General features: G+C 41.2%; 1 protein-coding gene across 1 annotated transcript in view; it reads right to left on the bottom strand.

Moving 5' to 3' along the window:
* Positions 1-22,122, bottom strand: part of FBXW8 (F-box and WD repeat domain containing 8) — a 209,536-nt gene that overhangs the window by 30,417 nt on the left and 156,997 nt on the right. Inside the window, exons 8-9 of the mRNA XM_077462047.1 lie at positions 11,908-12,035; positions 2,637-2,810 (exon numbers count right to left, since the gene is read on the bottom strand). Coding sequence (XP_077318173.1) covers positions 2,637-2,810; positions 11,908-12,035 — 302 coding nt within the window. The remainder of the gene's footprint in view (positions 1-2,636; positions 2,811-11,907; positions 12,036-22,122) is intronic.

The following is a 22,122-nucleotide window of genomic DNA, read 5'->3' as shown; positions in this document are numbered from 1 at the left end:
CTGCCATCTCTGGAATTCCTCTGTGTGTTTTTATACTGGTCATACAATCGTTACAAGTAGTGTTATTTTATGTTACTGTCACAAGAGCTTTTATACAAATAAATTAACTTGACAGGGAGCTTTGCAGGTGCTATTTGTAGGCCAAAAGCGCTTGAAAAACGCCTCAGTGTGAAAGGGGTCTTAGCCCTTGTACACACGGTCGGAGAATCTGTCAGAATGAGTCTTATCGGACCGTGTCGTCAGATAATCAGACTGTGTGTGGTATGCATCGTACTGATTCCGTCCGTATCTCCGTCCGACCCAATTTTCCAACATGTTGGAAAGATTTCCCGACCAACTGGGCCGGACGGACCTAATCCGATCATGTGTAGAGCATTTTCATCGGACCAAGTGCCACGCATGCTTAGATCAAATTCCTACATCAAAGCTATTGGCTACTAGCCTGAATGTAGTCCCATCGTAACGAAATTACGTCATCACATTCTGAAAGATCGGATTTTTCGCCAACTTGGCCCGACCGTGTGTATGCAACAGTTTCGGACACAATCCGTCGGACTAAATCCGATGGGCAAAATCCGATGGGCAAAATCCGATGGGCAAAATCCGACGGGCAAAATCCGACGGGCAAAATCCGACGGGCAAAATCCGACGGGCAAAATCCGACGGGCAAAATCCGACGGGCAAAATCCGACGGATTTGGTTGGCAAAATCTCCGACCGTGTGTATGTGGGCTTACGGTTTTCGTTTATTGTTTCTGAAACAATTATACCTGCTAATTCCAGGTCTTTATGAAGCTCTCCACAAGTGGTCCTTGGCTTGAACAACTCTTATTCTTTTTGCTCTTCTGCCAGAAATCTTGCGGAGCGCCTGGTCATGGCTGGTTTATGGCGAAATTATGTTCTGTCCACTTCCGGATTATGGCCCCAACAGTGCTCAATGGAGCATTCAGAAGTTTAGAAATCCTTCTGTAACCAATGTCATCAGTATGTTTTGCAAAAATAAGGTCGCAAAGGTCTTAAGAGAGCTCTTTGCTTTTACCCATTACGAGAGAGAAGTTTCTTGTGTGACACCTTGGTAACGAGACACCTTTTTATATGTCATCAATTGAGACTGAACCAGCTGTGATTAATTTGCACCGACCAAGGGCAGGATTGCTTTCTAATTACTGATAGATTACAGATTTCAGATGGTATCTTAGCTTTCCATGCCTTTTTTCATGTGTTTCTTCCTTTTGTCATTCCATTTTATTATACATAACTTAATTTTTTTTTACTTATTTGTTTTGGTTTCTTTGTATGTATGGATTGCATGGGTTGTTAGTAACATGGTGAAAATTTTATGTCAATAGCACCTTTAAAAATATATTTATCTAGAAAACTTTTAAAAATGGTGACGTGTTTAATACTTATTTTACCAGCTTTATATATACAGTGCTGTGCGAAAGTTTAGGCAGGTGTGAAGAAATTATGTAAAGTAAGAAGGATTTCAAAAATGTATATTTTAATTGTTTATTTTAATGAATTTACAAAATGCAAAGCACGCAAACAGATGAAAAATCTAAATCACAACAATATTTGGTGTGATTACCCTTTGTTTTCAAACCAGCATCAATTCTTCCACTTGCACAAAGTCAGGGATTTTGAAGGATTAGAGTCAGGTGTATGATCAATTTAACCAAGAGGTTTCTAATGATCATGAATTTCAAATGTAAGTTGAAAAAGTAATTACCTGAAATGAAACAGCTGCTTAGGAGGGTTAAACCTGAGTGAGGAACAGCCAAACTCTGCTTCTAAGGGGGGGGGGGTTGTGGTAGACCATTTCATGTCACAATTCATACACCACGGCAAGTCTGAGCACAACAAGACATAGGTAGTTCCACTGCATCCGCAAGGTCTCTCCCAGGCAAATATTTAAAAGCAGACTGGGGTTTCAAGATGTTCTGTTCAAGCTCTTTTGAAAAAGCACAAAGAAACTGGGAGCGTCGATGACCATAGACGCAGTGGTCGGCCAAGCAAACTTAATGCAGCAGATGAAAGACACATCATTCTCAATTCCCTTTGACATTGGAAGAGGTCAGCACAGAACTGGTGAAACTAGTGGAACCCAGGTAACACCCATGTACTGTCCGGTGAAGTCTGCGCTTGCTTGTCCTGGAAGTGGGTGCAGATACCTGGATTATCCAGGTATCTGCACCCCCCTAAAAGGTGCCAATTGTGGCACCGGAGGGGGGGGAGGGATCAGATTAGCAGAACTTCCACGTCAGGGTGGAGGTCCGCTTTAAGTCTGTCTGGGATTACATGAAAAGACAGAAGGATTTGCATCAGCCTACATACACAGAAGGTCTGTGGTTAGTTTTCCAAAGTGTAGGTGAAACAACCTACCTGCCAAGTTCCTTCAAAAACAGTGTGCAAGTGTAATTAGAAGAATTCTTGCTGTTGGCAAATGGTGGCCAAACATTGATTTGTTTTGGATTTCTCTTCCAGTCATTTAGTTTTAATTTTGTTTATTTTTATAAATTAACAAAATTAAAACTATCAACATTTCTATTTCTGAAAGCATTCTTTACATCATTAATTTAAATCATTTTTCACACCTTAAACTTTTGCATATATAACACGAAATAACAAAAACAATACCTTGCGTGCATCTCCCAAAGTTTGGTGCCCATCCTCTGGTCCCACGTACAGGTCAGACCCTCCTCTCCTCCAGAGACCACTTTCCAGTCATCCATACGAACAGCTGAGACCCCCAAGTGGTGAGCATAAAAAGAACACAGAGATTTGCTGCATCGCATGTCATACACACGTACCCTATAAAAGAAAATGATTTACTGTATATAGGTATGATCCTTGAAATGCCAACAATCTTTCTACTCCAATTAATATTTTTCTTAAAATATAACAAAATACATATATAAAAAAATATTAAATTTCATTTGAGTATACCTTTGCTCTGCAGGGTCATAGAAACATTATGTTGGTGTCAAAATAAACAGGAAAAATTGCAGAATAAAATCTGCATATTTATACTATAACTTATTATACATTTATCACTGGTCAAACTGGAAAAAATAGATTTTCAACTTATTAATAAAATCCATTTCCTGGAGTACAGAGCAGGATACATGCTTTTTTTTAAAGTGGTTGTAAACCTCAGGATATGAACTATGAACAAACCATATCTCTCTATAGTGTGTTTCCATCCAGAGCACTAGGTGGCATTTCTCTCTGCTGCCTCCCTTCCTTTACTATCAGCATAACTAACTTCTGAGAAGATTTCCTGACACCAAGAGTGAAAAAAAGGTGACAGGGGAGAGAACTGCAGCACACCGGATGTGATTGACAGCCTCAGCTCTGTTCCTGTGTGCTGTGTCCCTTCCCTCCAAACAGCTCTCCTCACTGACAGCTCTCCTCACTCCTCACTCTGCAGAGTGAAACTTCAGCTCCCTGCTTTCTGAAAACACAGACAAGCTGTATAAATTCTGAACTTTAAACAGCTGTAAAGAAGAGAGGGTTTTAGAAAAACCAGGTACAACTTATGCAGGAGGATTGGTTTCATCTCATATGTATCACCTAAAGCGAGTCGCTTCACTGGGTTATATGTAAGGGTTTACAACCACTTTAAATCATTACTGGATTATATGTAGCTACCTCACAGTGACTGGACCTTAAAGAGAAAGGCAGTAGGGGCACCCCCTATATAATACCCCTCCCACTCCCAGCTAGCCTCAGTTTTGTAGCAAGCAATAAGGAGATCATAAGAACTGAGGGGAGGGTCCTGTGTCCTGTATCATATTCTGGGAAACAGATTACAATAAAAAAAAAAAATCACATGTGGAGAGGATAGTGCTCCTAGTTTACTGACCGATGGGCATTACGACCATATGTGAGACATAATGCCTCTGTGGGTCAGGCATTTCCAACGTGAGAGTTTGGAGTAATAAGAGAATGCTGTATGGCAATAATATCATTGGGTGAGGATTTTAAGCTTTTCCCCTGTGCTTTGCAGGTCAGTGAGACAGCGCATGTGATTTTTCCCAGTCCTCTGGGGTTCAAAGTCGATTGAGTTTCTGTTCCCCTTATAGTGTTGATTTCATTTTTTTTTCATCCCTTTTATTGCTGTCAAAAGTAACGCTAACATCCTTGTGACAGCAATAGGCATGTGACAGGTACTCTTAATGGAGAGGTCTGGGGTCTCTCCATACATCCTCTGCCCTTAAAAGAATTAAAAACGCGAAGATTGATTTTTTTTTTAATGCTTTTTTTTTTTAATAGGTGCCGTTGACATCCGAGTGATCCGGAAGTTATGTCATGTCATCTCTTTCACTTTGCTATAGCAGAAAGCCAATCAAAACTGATCACGGTTTTGTTTGGCTGTCCGGCCAGCAGGCGTGTCTCCCAGTGGCACGGGAGAGCCTAAGGCGACGTCCCCTCCTGCTGCTTGTAATAGCAATCGAACGGCTAGTTAACTGCTCTGATTGCTGTTACAAGAAAGCCAACCACTGGTTCAAAAAAAAAAAAAAAAAACTACTGGTGTGATAACAGTGGCTGCAGGCATCATCCCATTACAACCACTTGAAGACCAGGGACGCATCAGGCATGCGATTGGGTTTTTGTGTGTCAATAAAATGCACATATGGGTTTCCTATTTTTTAGACTGTTGGGAGAGCAGAATAGTCTTTCTGGTATCTGATTCAGATAATGGTTCGGTTTATTGATAGACAAGCCTATACTCCTAGCAAACCCATAAAAGTTTGTGTAGCCAAAAACAAGAGAGATTGCTGCAAACAAGCAGCAGTGAGCTGAGATTTGATATAGAAAAGCCTGTCGAGAAAGGCACTAACTAAAATGGAAATCACATGAAACGAGATGAACAAAGGTAAATCATCACCTGCTCACTTGTGGTTTAGGTCCTGACAGCTAAGAATTCATTATACATCAGCAAATCAAACAAAAGCTACCTATTCACTAGCAAAGAGCAAATATCTGTCAGAACAGAATTCTCTTTAACATATGCAAGTCTACTTAGTTGTGATAAATACATAGAATAAAAGCTATCAGAGACAACAGATAATCCTACTTTAAAATGCATGCTGTCACAAGCTGAACCTGAGGTCCACATGCTACACTGTCACCAATAATTGTCATTATGGGTGTAGAGATTGTGCCAAGGACATAAAATAGCATATCAAATAAGAAAGTGTCCCTTAGGAGTAAGACTTAAACATTTCCAAAGCACACAGCTTCCATTGTCCTTTTTAGCTGATTAGCAAATGCTTTCCCACAAACAGAAAACACCCCCCAGGGTGAACTTTGAAATATTCTGCCATAACTTCATAACAATCAAATTTTACTGGAAGGGGGGTCTTGCAATCCTCACCACAATAGTTCTATAGACATATGGTTACACCTTTGACAAGCACTGACACTCAATTCTCTTAGGCAGTGAAAGAAGAACATACATAATCTAATCTGTTGAAACATACTCAACTCTGACATTTTATGATAATGAAATAATGACTGCTATTTGAAGTACTTAAGTAAATGAAACCTGAGTGAAATACAAAAGGCTGTCATTGCTAAATTCTTTCCAAAAATACTAGTCGTTTGGCTCTTAGGTTTCCATAACATTTGAATAAATACCTGGCTCAAGCCTGCAGACTAAGACCCCTTTCACACCACATCGCCCATTGCGTCCGCGGTAAAACTATTTTTAGCGGCGTTTTACCGCCGGATTTGCGGCGCATTTCGGGCGCTAGCGGGGCGCTTTTACCTCCCGCTAGCGGCCGCGAAAACAATAGCGGCACTTTGCCGGCAGTATTACAGCGCTGCCCCATTGATTTCAATGGGGAGCAGTGGTGGAGGAGTGGTAAACACACCGCTCCTTCACCGCTCCAAAGAAGCTGCTGGCAGGACTTTTTTCTGACGTCCTGCCAGCGCACCACTGTAGTGTGAAAGCCCTCGGGCTTTCACACTACATACAATGGTGCAGCTTCTTTAGGGCAGATTGCAGGCGCTATTTCTAACGCTATAGCGCCTGCAAAACACCCTGGTGTGAAAGGGGTCTTAAAGTTAGGACACCTGATGTGCCTACTTGTCAATTGTAATTGAAGCACTAGATCAGCATTAGAGCCAGGCACCTAGCATTTTCAAGACTGGTATGCCTGCATACTATATCAGTTTCCTTTAACCCCTTATGGCAGACTGTACACATATATGTGGCCTTCACAGAAGTGGGTCCTCTTCCATGGGGTCGCATACACATGTACCTGCGTTTGTGCTGGGAGTGCATTGCACATTATGAGCCTTGTGTCCTGTACTAATGTTCGGGATCCAGGAGACCCAGTTCCAGATAACTGGTGATTGGTTATCACAGTGATCAGCCACTGTACAGCCCACCCCTGTGTATTTTTCTCCTCTTGAATGGTGAGAAAGACACATTGTATCCTTGGTAGAGAAAAGTGTAAAAGAAAAAAAAAAGGGATTAGGGTGAAAGGTCACTGTCAGAGTCAAAGGTTAGGGTCAAAAGTCAGGCTCAGTGTCTTTTAGGTAGTGCTCTTTGCACTACTGTTTGTGGGCCCTACCACGGGTACAAACAACAAAAATCATACACATGTTGGTATCACTGCGATAGGAGCAGAAGATTTTATTTTGGGTTGCTCTTTGGTGGTAGGTTATGATAATAGCAAGGAGCTAAATTAAAAAAAAATGTTCTCTACTATTTTTCTTTGATAATAAAAAAAAAATGTAATAAAAAAAATAACCTGGAGATATCCATTACCATTTGCGATCAAATGAAAGCCCAATTTCTCCTGAAAAAAAAATAGGGTGTAATTCACCTGGATATATCAAGCAGTTGCGATATCTAGTGTTTTTTACAAACATATCAAAGTTGCAAAACAGTGTTTGAGTGTTAGGGCTTCTTTTACAAACCCTCATAAAGGGGTTAAAAGATATGCAGCACTTAGGGCATTATTTTCCCCACTGTCAGCAAAAAATTGTGTGTGTCTATTCTTCCCACTGGCACCAACGATGGGCCACTATTACTCCCACTGACACCACAGATTCAGAAAAGGGTGAAAATAATACCAATTAACAGAGCCCCATACGTAAGGAATACATACAGCTATGGGGCTCTGTTAAATGATAATCCTATGCATATTCTGCATATATAGCAGGTGGAAAGTGAGGGGTCAGTCAGATAAAAGGGCAAAAACAAACTCATGTAACCTCTAAAAAACACTCACTTTTAATAATTGAACAAAACCCTTTTTCCAGTATTTCCCCAGAGACCCAGTCATTTTTGCCTCTGAGGAAAGCCACATTTACTCTCAAGCAGCAAAGAGAAGGTGAAGCAAAGCTGTCAATTACAGCCAACATATCAAAAAAAAAAGTCTGTCCTACCCGCCAAACAAAAAAAGGGATTCTGCACCGCAACATGCAGCTCCCAATGAAGTGGAAGCCATTCACGATACACATTAATCGTCTTCATTGCCCTAATATCTGCTCATATTTGGCTTGCCTTGACTGCACTATTTTCCTATTATCTGTCAAAATTGCAGCCCAGTCAGTTTATGGGGCAAATTATGAAGGCATATTCGAAAAGTATACTTTTAGCTGAAAAAGAGAGACATTCAGACTCACACAAAATGAGTAAAGCTAAGCCTTAAGCCCTAATAAAAATAAGACAAAATGTTCAGAATCCTGAACATATCTTATGTCTGGTTCCTTTAGCAAAATTTTAAATGTATCATTAACTGTCTGGCCTAAATATATGGAATTAACATTTAAACCAAGATAAAAGCAAGGTCTAAGTATTCATGGACAGACATTTACTGTTTTGGGTAACAAGTAACTTGGCCAAGGACATGTATAGATCTCAACAAGAATATTTATCAATCTGGTAAAACCGTATTTTGGCACAGGACACGGCTAAAATGAAAGAATTATTTATCAAGAACGTCACGATCCAGTGCCTTGAAATAACAAGCTCTGGCCTAACTCCAGAACTCTATGGCATCTTTCCTTCCCTGGTTCGGAGGACTGGTGAAGGGTGCAGGTGCCTGGAAGGGGAAGGTGGTAAGTGTCAGCTTGAAAAGAGGAAACATAGCTTTGCCAAATCCCCACGCACCAAGCTCAAAAAGGAAGCACCGGAACACCTTGCCAAAAAAAGTCATCTGGAAACACATTATGTTGTTTCACTATTCAAGCAGAGCAACTGAGCTTTGAAAAGCTTTCAATTCAACTTAAAGCATATCCTTGGATCATACCATTTTATTTTCCACTTAGTAGATCAAAAGGAGTACCTGTAAGAGGGTGACATTACATTTTAGTTGTGTCAGTAATCTACTTGAGACTTTCTGTAGGATCCTAGCACCAACCAAAAACGTGAGATGAACCCCCTTCCCTTTTCCAAACCCTTCTAAAAGCCTATGAAGAAGCAAATGTGTTGTTGGGCATCGGACATGCAGAAACACTGGCAGGTAATTAGCAAATTCTGGAGTTTTTTCGAATGCGGTCTCCAAATCCCTCCTTGATCTTCCCAGGGACACATGCTTTTTATTTCTGCTGCAACAATTACATGAGCATATTCACTGCAAAAACAGAAGGGACATACAGAGCCTTGCAAAAGTATTCACCCTCTTGGCTTTTTACCTATTTTGTTACATTACAGCCTTTAGTTCAATGTTTTTTTTTTATCTGAATTATATGTGATGGATCAGAACACAATAGTCTTAAGTTGGTGAAGCAATATTTGAAAAATGTATACATAAAAATATTTTTCAGAAAAAAAAAAATAATTGCCATGTGCGTATGTATTCACCCCCTTTGTTATGAGCTCTAGTGCAACCAATTACCTTCAGAAGTCATATAATTAGGGAACTAGTGAAATAATTAGCGTGCAATCTAATTTTCACATGATCTGTCATTACATATATACACACATTTTTGCAAGGCCCCAGAGGCTGCAACACCTGTCAAGAGACAGCCGCACACCAAAACTCACAGACCAGCCAAGGAGGACATTAATCAGAGAGGCAGCACAGAGATCTAAGGTAACCCCAGAAGAGCTGCAGAGTTCCACAGCAGAGACTGGAGTATCTGTACATAGGACGACAATAAGCACAATGCACCATAGCGTTGCACTTTATGGCAGAGTGGCCAGAAGAAAGGCATTACTTTGAGCAAAAAACAAAATGGCACGTTTTGAGTTTGCAAAAAGGCATGTGGGAGACTCCCAAAATGTATGGAGGAAGGCACTCTGGTCTGATGAGACTAAAATTGAACTTTTTGGCCATCAAAGAAAACACTGTGTGTGGCGCAAACCCAACACATCACATCACCTAAAGAACACCATCCCCACAGTGAAACATGGTGGTGGCAGAATCATGCTGTGGGGGTGTGTTTCAGCAGTCAGGACTGGGAAAACTGGTCAAAGTTGAGGGAAAGATGGATGGTGCTAAATACAGGAATATTCTTGAGCAAAACCTGTACCACTGTGTGTGATTTGAGGCTAGCACAGAGGTTCACCTTCCAGCAGGACAATGACCCCAAACATACTACTAAACAACACTTGAGTGGTTTAAGGAGAAACATGTAAATGTGTTAGCATAACCTAGTCAAAGCCCAGACCTCAATCCAATAGAAAATCTGTGGTCAGACTTAAAGATTGCTGTTCACAAGCGCAAACCATCCAACTTAAAGGAGCTGGAGCAGTTTTGCAAAATCCCAGTGGAAAGGTGTGGCAAGCTCAGAGACTTATACAAAGTGACTTGGAGCTGTGATAGCAGTAAAAGGTGGCTCTACAAAGTATTGACTTTAGGGGAATGAATAGTTATGCACATTGACTTTTTCTGTTATTTTGTCCCAATTCTTGTTTGCTTCACAATAAAAAAAAAAGAAAGAGAAATCTTCAAAGTTGTGGGCATGTTCTGTAAATAAATTATGCAAATCCTCAAACAATCCATGTTGTGAGGCAATAAAACACAAAAAATGCCAAGGGGGGTGAATCATGCCTGGAAACTGCTCCTGCCTCACCAGATCCAACAAAGCATCAGAATCTGTCCAGCAGGATGATGGGCAACATTTGCCTGGGTAAAATCAAAAGTAGGGATGTGTGCCCAAAAAATAAATAAAATAAAAAACTCCAAAAAGAAGGTCTTAGACCTATGTAAACAGATCCCAGAGAGTCATTAAGGTACTACCTATTACTGTCAGAGAATACCCTGCCTCAGGAAACTAGCTTGCTCATGCAGATGGCCCAGAGTAGGATCTTGAGGCATTAGCTGCTCCTTCATATCCAGAAGTAACCAGCTGGAAGGAATTGGGCTCCAGAAGAAAAAACACTTGATGAAGGCAGGGATGACAGGAGTAGAACACAGAGTTTCCTTTAAGTCATAAAAAAGCGAACTCATTGTAATAAAGGCTCCTTCTAGGAGACATGTTTGGGGATTAATACTGCAATGCAGAAGGAGCTACTGGTTCTGGAAATCCAGTGTAGTCCAGGCAACAAGAGCAAGAGTTCTTCAATGAAAGGATCTTACCTAAGGTTGGAACAAGAGTTCTTACCAGCCTCAGAACTGAGGAGCTGGATCATCAAGCCAGGGACTACCTTATCCTCAGAGACAGAAAGGAAAGTAGTCCAAAAAAGAAGCAAAGGAGGGCCTTTAAGAGATAGACCCCTCAACACCAGACCCTTGCAACCGTTGAGAAACTGGTAACTTCCTGACCAAGGGGAGGAGATCATGAGGGCAAACCTGCTGTAGACACATTAATGGAAGGTTAATACTGATTAAAATTGACTGCAGGTGAAAATCAGTTTCCAGCACCAATTGTTGAAGAAGCAAGATCAAGTTGAATCTTGGAGACCTAAGACCCACTGCCACGTCCCACTAATGGAGAGGCCATGAGAAGACACCAGGGCAGGCACTGAATCCAATACCATGAAGAACAGTCAGTATTCAGGGGTGAGACTGACTAGTCAGGATCCTGGTGGGAGGATGATCAGCGAGCACTGGGCCATGCTAACCATATAGCTCACAAAGGGACAGGTGTAGTGAATGAGGGCCAACTGTTGGCTTCACATGTCCCAAGGGAGATGATTAATTACTCCGAGACAGACAGCAGCCCAGTTGAGACACAGCTTCTGAGACTGAACTGGCACAGGGTCTGAAGACAATTTTTGGTTTCAGAGGAGTAGAGGTAAGTCTGCCAAATTGTGCATTGACAAAGAGTCAGTGGGTTACCAGTGGAAGAGAGCGTCAGAGGCAGGGATTCATTTTAGAGGGGCATGCTCTGCACCTAAATGCCTGAAAGGCAAACCACCAAGAGCCGGCAAGAGTTAAAAGTCCAACTACTTGGGACTCTACCACACTTGACGAAGCTAAGTAGGACCAAGATGATGTAGACCCTATAACCCGATAACCAGATTCCAGATTATAGACATCCATGCTGTCAGAGGGCACAAATAAATGTCTGCGGAACCGTTACAGGAGTGTGACCTTGGATCACCCATTGCATACATGTTGTGACCATATGGCAGTGATATAACTAAGCTCAGGGTACAAGGTAAATCCTCAGAGTAAGAAAAAACCCTGAGAGAGATTTGAATACAGTCTTTAGAATGTAGTTACTTTCATGAAATTTGGAGTTTTAAATACACATAAATTTGTTTTCTCTGAATCCAGGTTCCTGATCACTTCATGTAACACATTTATTCTAATGGTTTATTATTACTAGGTTTCTGTGTCCCCCATCATTGGCTTTATTACACCTTAAATAACTTGCTGTAAAGAGACGCAAGAGGCTAGTATGACTTTTGTATGTGATATAATGAAAAAAAAAACATTTCTTGAAAAAAATAAAATAATAATAATAAAAAGAACAGGGTTACTTAACTGCAACCTACCTCCGATCCCGGTTTCCAGTTACAAGAAGATATGGAGGGCTATCTTTTAAATTAATACAGGAAAAGTCTCCAGCAGAATTACCCAAGCTTGTGATGCACTGACCAGTCTGTAGGCTGTATACATGAATCTGTGTATGAGCCAAAAAGAAAAATCAAAATATAACATGCTACAACTTTCAAGAACTGTATGTATACAAGATTTGAACATTGGTAATAAATGCCCATGAATTAGCTTGCATATCCAAAGCAGTATACCATCAAAGCTGCTTCGTCTGATTTTACTCAGTATAATTAAGACTACCTAGAGATGCAACAAAAAAAAGTTTATGATACATGAATAATAGAGGTTTAATTTAAAAAGCAGATTGCTACAATCTGATGTCATCTTTGATATCGAGCCAAGGTGGCTTTTGAGGCCAGTTTGAAGCAGATATAAAATATTGGGTCTGCTAACAATCACAGAATTGACTTCTTATGCCATCCCAAAGGTGATGAAAAGCGGGCAACTATAAAAACTTTTCTAATATGCCGCACTTAGAGCGCGTCTATGTGAACAACAATAGGTCTCATGAGGGTGATAACGGTTATTGAACAAACTTAAAATGGAAGTAAACCCTTCCAAACAACTTTGACCTACAGGTAAGCCTAGATTAAGGCTTACCTGTAGGTCCAAGTAATATCTCCTAAACCTATATGGTTTAGGAGATATTTGCCCGAAAACGGGCACCGCTGTCTACGGCGCATGCGCCGTAGACAGCGGCGCGCAGGCGCACTAAATGCGGCAAGTCCAAGAATGGATTTGCCTAATTTGTCGACTCCCGTGCGCATGCGCGGGAGTGACGTCATCGCGGCTCCGCCGAATGGCAGCGTCGGAGCTCCGAGACGCGACTCCCGCGCGCATGCGCGGGAGTGACGTCATCGCGGCTTCTCCGCTGTCATTCGTCGGAGCTGCGAGAGACGCCACAACCAAGATGGATGCGGCGGACTACAGGTGACAGCGGCGACTTCGCTGGCTCCTGTGTCAGGTAAGTGACACATAATGAGCTACTATGCGATGCATAGTAGTCCATTATGCTTTACCTTTGCAGGGAAAAAAAGAGGAAGTAAACCCATCAGGGTTTACTTCCTCTTTAATGTCAGGATATATAATTATCTTTAAAAAAAAAAAAATGTTTCTAAGCTCACCTATATTTTATACAGGATGGTATAATAAACATTTTATGAAAAATAGGGCGATTACAAATTAAATATGATATGGCAAAGAAAAAAAAAATGCTGTAAGTTTGCAGTGCATGCAGTCTAAGGATAGACACATGCTTATTTAATGGAGAACAATGAGTGATCTACCTGTCCTTGTGTAGACTGTGCATCACAAAGCTCCAACATGACATTTCTCAACAACCAAAACTTTGAGTATCTCCTTTTACTTCTTAATGAAGTCTTTACCCGAGGACCCCCCAGAAGGCAGTGGACAACTTTGTCTATGAGCAGCCTAAATGTCATACCAATGCTCTTAATCCTGGCTGTCACTGACAGCTGGGGTCTCCATTGATGATTGAGAACCAGCTTGGTTCCTGACCATGTGATCAATGTCAGTTTCTTCCTCAGATGGATGTTTCTATCTTTGCACCCTCCAGGTGTGATGATACACTTTGCAAGAAGTACATTTCCAAGCTTTTGTGTACTTAAAAATGTATCCAGCTCTTTTTTTTTTTATATAATCCTGTGATCTGGCCAGTACTATATTTTGAGGGAGTCAAATTGCACATTTCTTACAGCGAACAAGCCTTTCTGTATATGGAGGTTAATTCTCTTTTACTACAGATGGAAAGTGGAAAGTGTGCCACCTGGTGCATTGTAATGACTCTAAAGTGAATAACTGCACCAAATTCACTATATGAACCACTTATGTATTATTGTGATCATATCCCCCTTAATCGCTTCTTCTAAAGAGAATTCAGTTCAGTTATTCTTTTCTCAAAAATGTCATCTTCCATGCCTGCTATCCATTTTCTTGACATTCTCTGTACTCTCTCCAGTTCCCCCAATATCTTTTTTTTGTAAACTGGTGCCCAAAACTGAAATGAATATTCCAGATGAAGTCATACTAATGCTTTAAACACTGTACAAGTTTTTTTTTTTTTTTTTTTTTTTTTAGGTTTTAGAAACTGCTGCTTGTCATTACATGCTATTATGTATATGTTCTGAGCCCCCCAGTTGTACTCCTCCTAGAATGTATGATGCATTAACATTTATTAACATTAAACCTAACTTGCCACATAGTTGCCCAAACAGTGCATTCAAAGAGAAGTATGGCCAAACCATACTTCTCTCCTGGGTCACTGGCGTGCACTTACTTTTGAACTCCAGTGGCTCAGAATCAGCCGACAGTGAGCTAAAATCCACTGTCCGCTGAATTCAAAAAGCAGCTCCAGGTTCTGGAAGAATCCACACAATAATGTCGGAATCCACAAATGACTGATCAGCAGTAACCATAAAGTTTAGTTGCAACAGTCTACAATGAAATTTGGCATATGCCCCCCCCCCCTTTTGAAAGGGGGGGGGGATCAGTCAAAAAGGTATACACAGTAGCATAAAGATACAAGCAAGAGCTCCAGCTGATGATGGAGGACATATGGATCTGTGAAAATGGCCCCAGGGTCTAGAGTTATGTTTTTGGACTAGAGAGACATTGTTGTGATGGCAGCTACACAGCAGCACCAGCTAGAGAATAGAGTGAGCTAAACACGGCCCCTAAACTCCTATCCATAGGGTCCTTGAAAACAGGGACATCCTCGACAGAGACCATTAAGGTCTTGGTAAGGCAGGTAATGGCCATGAAAGAATCCTTTTCTTTAGGAACCCCTCTATAAAAAGGCATGGGTAACCAAAGCGCTTGAAAAATGAAGATATTTTTCAGAATGATACCAGTTATGGCACAAATCAGGCTCCATCAGCAAGTGTACAGGAAATATTTTGGCTGGCTGTGGCATTTTTTTTTTTTTTTTAATGCTTTTTATTGGTTTTCTGAAAAAGTTTTACGAAAAAGAGCCTTTGGGCATTCTCCGGCTCAAACAGTACAAAACAATCAAAAAGAAAAACATAACTACAACAATGAACCCCGCTTGTTAAAACCTGTGTAAAAAAAATAAATAAAAAAAAAAATGTTAGTCCAGTCATTACTGCTTGTTCTTACAAATATTGTATTATAGCAATGCAATAAATCTTTTCCATAACAAGGACAAGGTGCATTAGGTGTACTGGAAATACAAGAATAAAGTCTTAGGCTAGAAGAGCTTTAATAAAACATAATTATCTAAATGTCTGATTTATAGAGGTATGCAAGTCACCTCCCACCCAACCATGCATCATTGTTAAGCATTTGTGTTTGGAGATTCTAGCCATATGTTCAACATTTTGTCACATTTATTCAGGCATCCACATGAAAGGTAATATGCTTTGTATAGAGGTACAGCTGCATTAACTAAGGACCTCCAAAAATTTAAGGAGGGTTCCACAGGTTGTTTACATTTTAACCACTTGCGGACCATCGCACAATGATATACGTCGGCTGTTTGAAGAGGAGTATCGTTTGTTATGACAGCAGCTAGCTGCCATAACCCCGGTATTCCCTTCCTCGGCTGGTGGTCTGTTTTCCGTTAAGCGCGGTCCCTGCGGCACATTTGTGAAGAGATCACTGTTAAATTGGTGGCGGGAGAGGCCCCCCCCCCCCCGCTGCACTCTGGTGCCCTCCGCTTCTTACCTTACTTCTCTTAAAGGGCCATAGCTTTTAAAGGGCCATTTTTTTAAATGACAATTTAATTTATTTTTTATTGTTTTATTTATATTTATTTTAGTGTAAATACGAGATTTGAGGTCTTTGTGACCCCAGATCTCATATTTAAGAGGTCCTGTCATGCTTTTTTCTATTACAAGGGATGTTTACATTCCATGTAATAGGAATAAAAGTGACATCATTTTTTATATTTTTTACAAAACCGTGTTAAAAAAAAAAATAAAAAAAATAAAAGTAAACTAAATAAGAAAAAAAAACCTTAAACACGCCCTGTCACGCCAAGCTCGCGTACAGAAGTAATTCCACAAGCAGGCGCAATTCTGAAATGTTGGGTATCAATTTACTCAGTGTAACATTATCTTTCACAATATAAAAAAAAAAATGGGCTAACTTTACGGTTATTTTTTAATTCAAAGAAGTGTATTATTTCCCAAAAAAGTGTGCTTGTAAGACCACTGCGCAAATACGGTATGACAGAAAGCATTGCAACAACCACCATTTTAATCTCTAGTGTGTTAGAAAAAGAAAATGTAAAAACTGTTTTTAACTTGTAAACATCACATCTCAAAGAGGCTTGGTCAATAAGTGGTTAAAATTATTTATTTTCTAGCATAGAATAATAAAGTTCTGGTTGTCCTGTGGTGTGCCAAGGGAACCACCAAGCCCATTGATCAGAACAAGACTATTTAGAGGATTGTTGTGGTGTTTTTTAGGAGTCCAGACTGGTGATCTTTGGCCAGGTTGATGCAGGCTGTTCAAAGATAAGACATATGCATACTGTGAAAATGATGGAAATATAGTATGCTTAAGGTTGGGAGAGATGTCAGTTGATTGGGTATCCTCCTGAGCAGATTTTTCTAGATCCTACTCCTCTTCAGGGAGCACAGAAGCATTAAGAGGAGAATCAGAGATGGACTCCACCAGATGAACGCTTGTGTTCTTCAAGGGTTTTACTGACAGATGGACCATGGCCCTGGACCTGTTAAGCAACCTGTGGCTAACGCATCAAGTTGTGCCTAGGTGAGCACCCAGGCAAGATCCAGCACTTGAAGCAACATTACAGGCCAGCACTGCATCTTCTTACTGGTAAGGTCCAGGTACGGTCCTTCAAGGCTCAGTTGAGGAGTCAACAAACCCAGAAAGCTGCTAAACTAAAGCCACAACACCTATAGTCAGCTAAAAGCTTGATGAAAGAATCCTGACGCAAAAAAAAAAAGCAACGAATAGCAACAAATATAAAAGAAAAGTATGCTTGTCTCAGAGCACAGAAAAGATGTGCATGCACCCAAGGACACTCTATTTAGAATCCCTTTATAAGTAGGCTGAAAAGCCTGATGTGATAAGTTTAAACATCAACCTATTCTAGATCTTCGTAATGTACAAAAATTATGAAGAATATGTCTGGGTTAAGGTCAGAAAACTATTTTTGGCCGTCAAGATCAGATGCTATGGATCCATATGTTTAACCGGTTCCCGACCAGCGCTTGCCGATGTACGTCGGCAGAATTGCACGGGCAGGCATATTGGCGTACAGGTACGTCCAATCTTCAATGCTGCCCTGCCATCGCAAGCGCGCCGCGATCGTCTCATGGGGCAGCTGAATGGAGGAAATGCCGTTGTAAACAGCATTTCCCCATTCTGCCTAGCAACTAGTGATGCTGATCTCTGCTCCATGTGATTGGAGCAGAGATCAGTGTTCACTAAATGAAAGCCCAGCCCCCCCACAGTTAGTAACACACCCCTAGGAACACTTAACCCCTACACTGCCACCACTGGTTAACCCCTTCACTGCCAGTGTCATTTACACAGGAATCACTGCATTTATAGAGCAGTGATTGCTCTATAAATGACAATGGTCCCAAAAATGTGTCAAAAATGTCCGATGTGTCTGCCATAATGTCGCAGTCACAATAAAAATCGCTGATCGCCGCCATTACTAGTAAAAAAATAAAATAAAAAATTATTAATAAAAATGCAATAAAACTATCCCTATTTTGTAAACGCTATAACTTTTGCGCAAACCAATCAATCGCTTATTGCGATTTTTTTTTTACCAAAAATATGTAGAAGAATAAGTATCGGCCTAAACTGAGGGGAAAAAAATGTTTTTTTATATATTTTTGGGGGATATTTATTATAACAAAAAGTAAAAAATAATGTGTTTTTTCTAAATTGTCGCTCTATTTTTGTTTATAGCACAAAAAATAAAAACCGCAGGGGTGATCAAATACCACCAAAAGAAAGCTCTATTTATGGGAAAAAAAGAATGTAAATTTTGTTTGGGAGCCAAGTTGCACGGCCGCGCAATTGTCAGTTAAAGCGACGCAGTGCCGAATCGCAAAAAGTGGTCTGGTCTTTGACCAGCAAAATAGTTGTCTGTAAGTGGTTAAGTGACAATAGGACTATAATAGGATTTTTATAACAGCTTACCTGTAAAATACCTTTCTTTGATGTATATCAGGGGACACAGAGCCATAGTAATAACTATGTGGGTTATATTGCACCATCAGGCACTGGACACTGGCATGCTCCTTAAGGCGTGAACTTCCCCCATATAACCCCTCCCACTACTGGGAGTCCTCAATTTTGTAGCCGAGCAAAGTGTATAAGAGGAAGGGAGGAATCCCTGTGTCCCCTGATGTACATCAAAGAAAGGGATTTTACAGGTAAGCTGTTATAAAAATACTATTTTCTTTTCTTACATCAGGGGACGCAGAGCCAAAGTAATAACTATTTGGGATGTCCCATAGCAATGGCAACTGAAGGGGGGAGACAGAATCAAGGAAACAGGAGGCCAGAAGACTCATACTGCAGCCTGCAGTATATGCTGTGCCCAAAGGCAATATTCTCATGACCTTTAACATCGATTTGATAAAAATCGGATAAACGTCTGAACCGAAGACCAAGTTCTGGTCTTACAGATCTGACCTCGATCTGAGCCATAGAGGCCTGCTGATCAGGCAGAACTTTCAGGTATCTCACACCTGTTCCTTAACCCCTTGGAGTCCACATTCCAAAGCATTGGAGTGACTCAAAATGTGCTACACCAAAATAGTGGAGCAGATGTTAAAGGGTTAATGGACTGAGCTACGCCAATTCCAGCCAGAACTGCAAAAGACATCTTTTCTTTTAAAGGAAAATAAAACCTTAATTTGCTGGATCCTTTAACATCAGTGCATTACCCACTGGACATGTGAGGCTCTGCTCACTGAAGTGATTGCAGCATTAATAGCTGGAACCCCCCCCATTTCTTTCATAGAAATGTTCGCATTCAGAATACATAGCTATGCATGAATAAGAAAAACATCCTCAGGTGGGGGAGGTTCAAATGAACCCTATTAGAAGTAGATACCTCAAGAGCCTGTGCTGCAGGCAACAAAAGGGTTAAGTAAGGGTGTAGACAAACACCTGACTTGTGTGGCTACTCCCTCCCTGTTAGGATCCTCCAAAGAGGAAAAATAAGTATCTTCCAATAGTTCAGAAGATCTACCCGATCCCCAGCCTCCTGTACCTCAACAAAAGGGCCCAGAGGACTAGATGGGAATCTGCTATGTATAGCCCTACTATGGAGAGACATATAGCAATAATCTTTTAAATGGTAGGAGAAAAAAAACCTGTTTGTATGAAATACACAGGGACAGAAGTGTTCTACCCTTGACGGCACATCTGACTGGCCGTATTTTTCTTTTTACCCCTCAGGGGAGGAAGAAATTCTTTTGGAAGGGTTTTTCATTTGTTGTATACCGATAACCTCTTAGAACCCTTAGAGGAGTTCCTGGTCCAGTGGTGACACAGACATGACATGACACCACAATACATGGAAGGAGAGATTCACGGTAGGCTCTTAAAAAGAAACCTTCAGGAACCGGGGAACACTTAGGTTATCCCACAATCCTGGACCTGCGAGAAAACCCTGCCAGTAAACTTTTATTGGCCTTACTACCAAAAAGTACTGGGTCCCAGGGCCCAGCTCTTAAAACATTTGCAAGCAAAACCTAGCGTCTTCGGATGACGAAGCCCGGGTACCATTCATTTAGTCCATTACGGAGACATAAGAACGGATCCGGCCAGGTTGGCTGGCTCTCAAAGGATTAGTGCCCGTGGAGCTCAGTACAACACATCCTTACATGTGCCCAACACCTTAGACACTGGCGAAAAAACTGAGGACTCCCAGTAGTGGGAGGGGTTATATGAGGGAAGTTCACGCCTTAAGGGGAGTGGCAGTGTCCAGCACCTGATGGTCCGATATAATCCACAGTAATTACTATGGCTCTGTGTCCCCTGATGTAAGAATTTTTTTTTCTTTTATAATTAGCATGATTTGACATAGCAATGAACTATGAGGACAAGTGGTCCATATCTTCTACCTGAGGCAATGATGGATAATATGCTATCCAAACCATTTAGTATTTGTGTCGTAGATTAGAGAGATCGTTGGCCAGTGTCTTTGATCAAGGACAAAAAGATTTAGCAAATTAGGTTGCCTGATACCAAGCAGCCAACAGGAGAGAGGTGAACCACAACTGAAAGGGGGCATAGCCATTGTAGGATCATGCTATTACTGGAGGAGATTGAGCCCTAGTGTTCCAGCTAGGGTGGGATGTGTTTGTTAGTATCAGAAATCTCAGAGAAGAACCCAATGCCCAAAAAAGGTCACATGCATGATCTACCATAAGGAAAAGGATCAGGGTAAGGAGGAGGATATTAAATGTTTGTTGGCAACCTGAAATCAGAGAGAAAATTGTATTGAGAATTGGGCATATCTGGGAGCCTTGGGGAAAAAAAATGTCCCAAGGACTGTTATGCCCCGTACACACGAGAGGACTTATGTCCGACAGACCTCCAAAGGAGTTCCGCCGGAGTTCCGACGGAGTTCTGGCGGACTTTTCGACCGAACGGACTTGGACACACACCATCACACCAAACTCCGACGGAGTCGAACGTGATGACGTACGACTGGATTCGAATAAGGAAGTTCATAGCCAGTAGCCAATAGCTGCCCTAGCGTCGGTTTTAGTCCGTCGGAGTAGCATACACACGAGCGGATTTTTCGAAGGGGACCGGGTCCGGCGGAGTTCCGTCGGGAAAATTTGAAGCATGCTTCATTTCTAAAGTCCGTCAGACTTTGGCGAATCAAAAGTCCGTTGCAGCCCACACACGATCGAATAGTCTGACGGACTCAGTCCGTCGGAGTTTGGATGTTGAAAAGTCCGCTCGTGTGTACGGGGCATTATAGTTACGTGTAATCATTTAGAGAAGTGTGGGTCTGAAGAAAAAGAAGCAGAATCTACTAAAAGATTAGTCTTTTTTTGGCTGTGAACAGGGAAAAGACCAAGTATTTCAGACTAGAGGTCGACCGATATGCGCTTTTCTCTGGCCGATGCCGATATTTAGAAATCATAGCGGCCGATATATGATGCCGATTTTTTTGGGCCGATATGTTAGGCCGATTTTTTATTTTATTTTATATCCCCCTTCATCTCATAAAACCTAACAGACACCTTTCCCACTGGGGCGTTTTTTTAGGCGCTTTTGGGCTAAAAATAGCGCCTGTAAAGTGCCTGCAAAATGGCTCCCCTGCAGTCTGTGTGAAAGACAGAGTGCTTTCACACTGAGGCGATGCAAGCAGCACGTTTGGAGTGGTGTATATCGCTTCTCCACCACTCCTGCCCATTGATATTAATGGGCACCACTGCCCAAGCGCATGCAATGCGATTTGGCAGCGGTGCTTCACAGGCGCATTTAACCTCTTCTTCGGCCGCTAGCTGGATTATATGTGCCCCACTAGCAGCCGAATAGCACCGCTAAAATTATGGTAAAGCACTGCTAAAACTAGCAACATTTTACCATCAACGTCTGCCCGCTCCAGTGTGCAAGCAGCCTATAAAATAAAAACAAACAAGTACTCAAAACTTTTGGACGAAAAAAAAAAAAATGGACTAACTTTACTGTTTTAGTTTTTTTTTTTTTTTATCGTTTAGTGCATTTCCCCCCCCCCCCCCAAAAAAATGCATTTGAAAGACCTCTGCGCAAATGCCGTGTGACATAAAATGTTGCAACAACCGCTATTTTATTCCCTAGGATCTCTGCTAAAAAAATATATATACTTTTTGGGGGGGTCTAAGTGATTTTCTGGCAGAAAATACAAGACTTCTACTTGTAAGCAACAAGTGTCAGAAAAGATTTAGTCTTTAAATGGTTAAACTGAGAACTTCTACACACAGAGATGACTTCATTCATTCAAGTGTAAACATTGTATCTTTCTGTTCTTTTCTTGGCAGGCTGCCCAGAGAGGAGGAAAGACGTTTCTATGACGACTCAGGCAACTTACACTGACTTCTATTACAGAAGTCATTTCCAAGTCCCGCTGTTCTAAATCGGCCTTTTTATCAGCTCAATCGGTCGATGCCGATTAATTA

This window comes from Lithobates pipiens, unplaced genomic scaffold (assembly GCF_037356315.1).
Source record: "Lithobates pipiens isolate NorthernLeopardFrog02 unplaced genomic scaffold, aLitPip1_a1.2 Scaffold_3, whole genome shotgun sequence".
Lineage (NCBI taxonomy): Eukaryota > Metazoa > Chordata > Amphibia > Anura > Ranidae > Lithobates > Lithobates pipiens.
The sequence above is the reverse complement of the archived record's forward strand: the minus strand, read 5'-3'. Positions and strand labels throughout refer to the sequence as shown.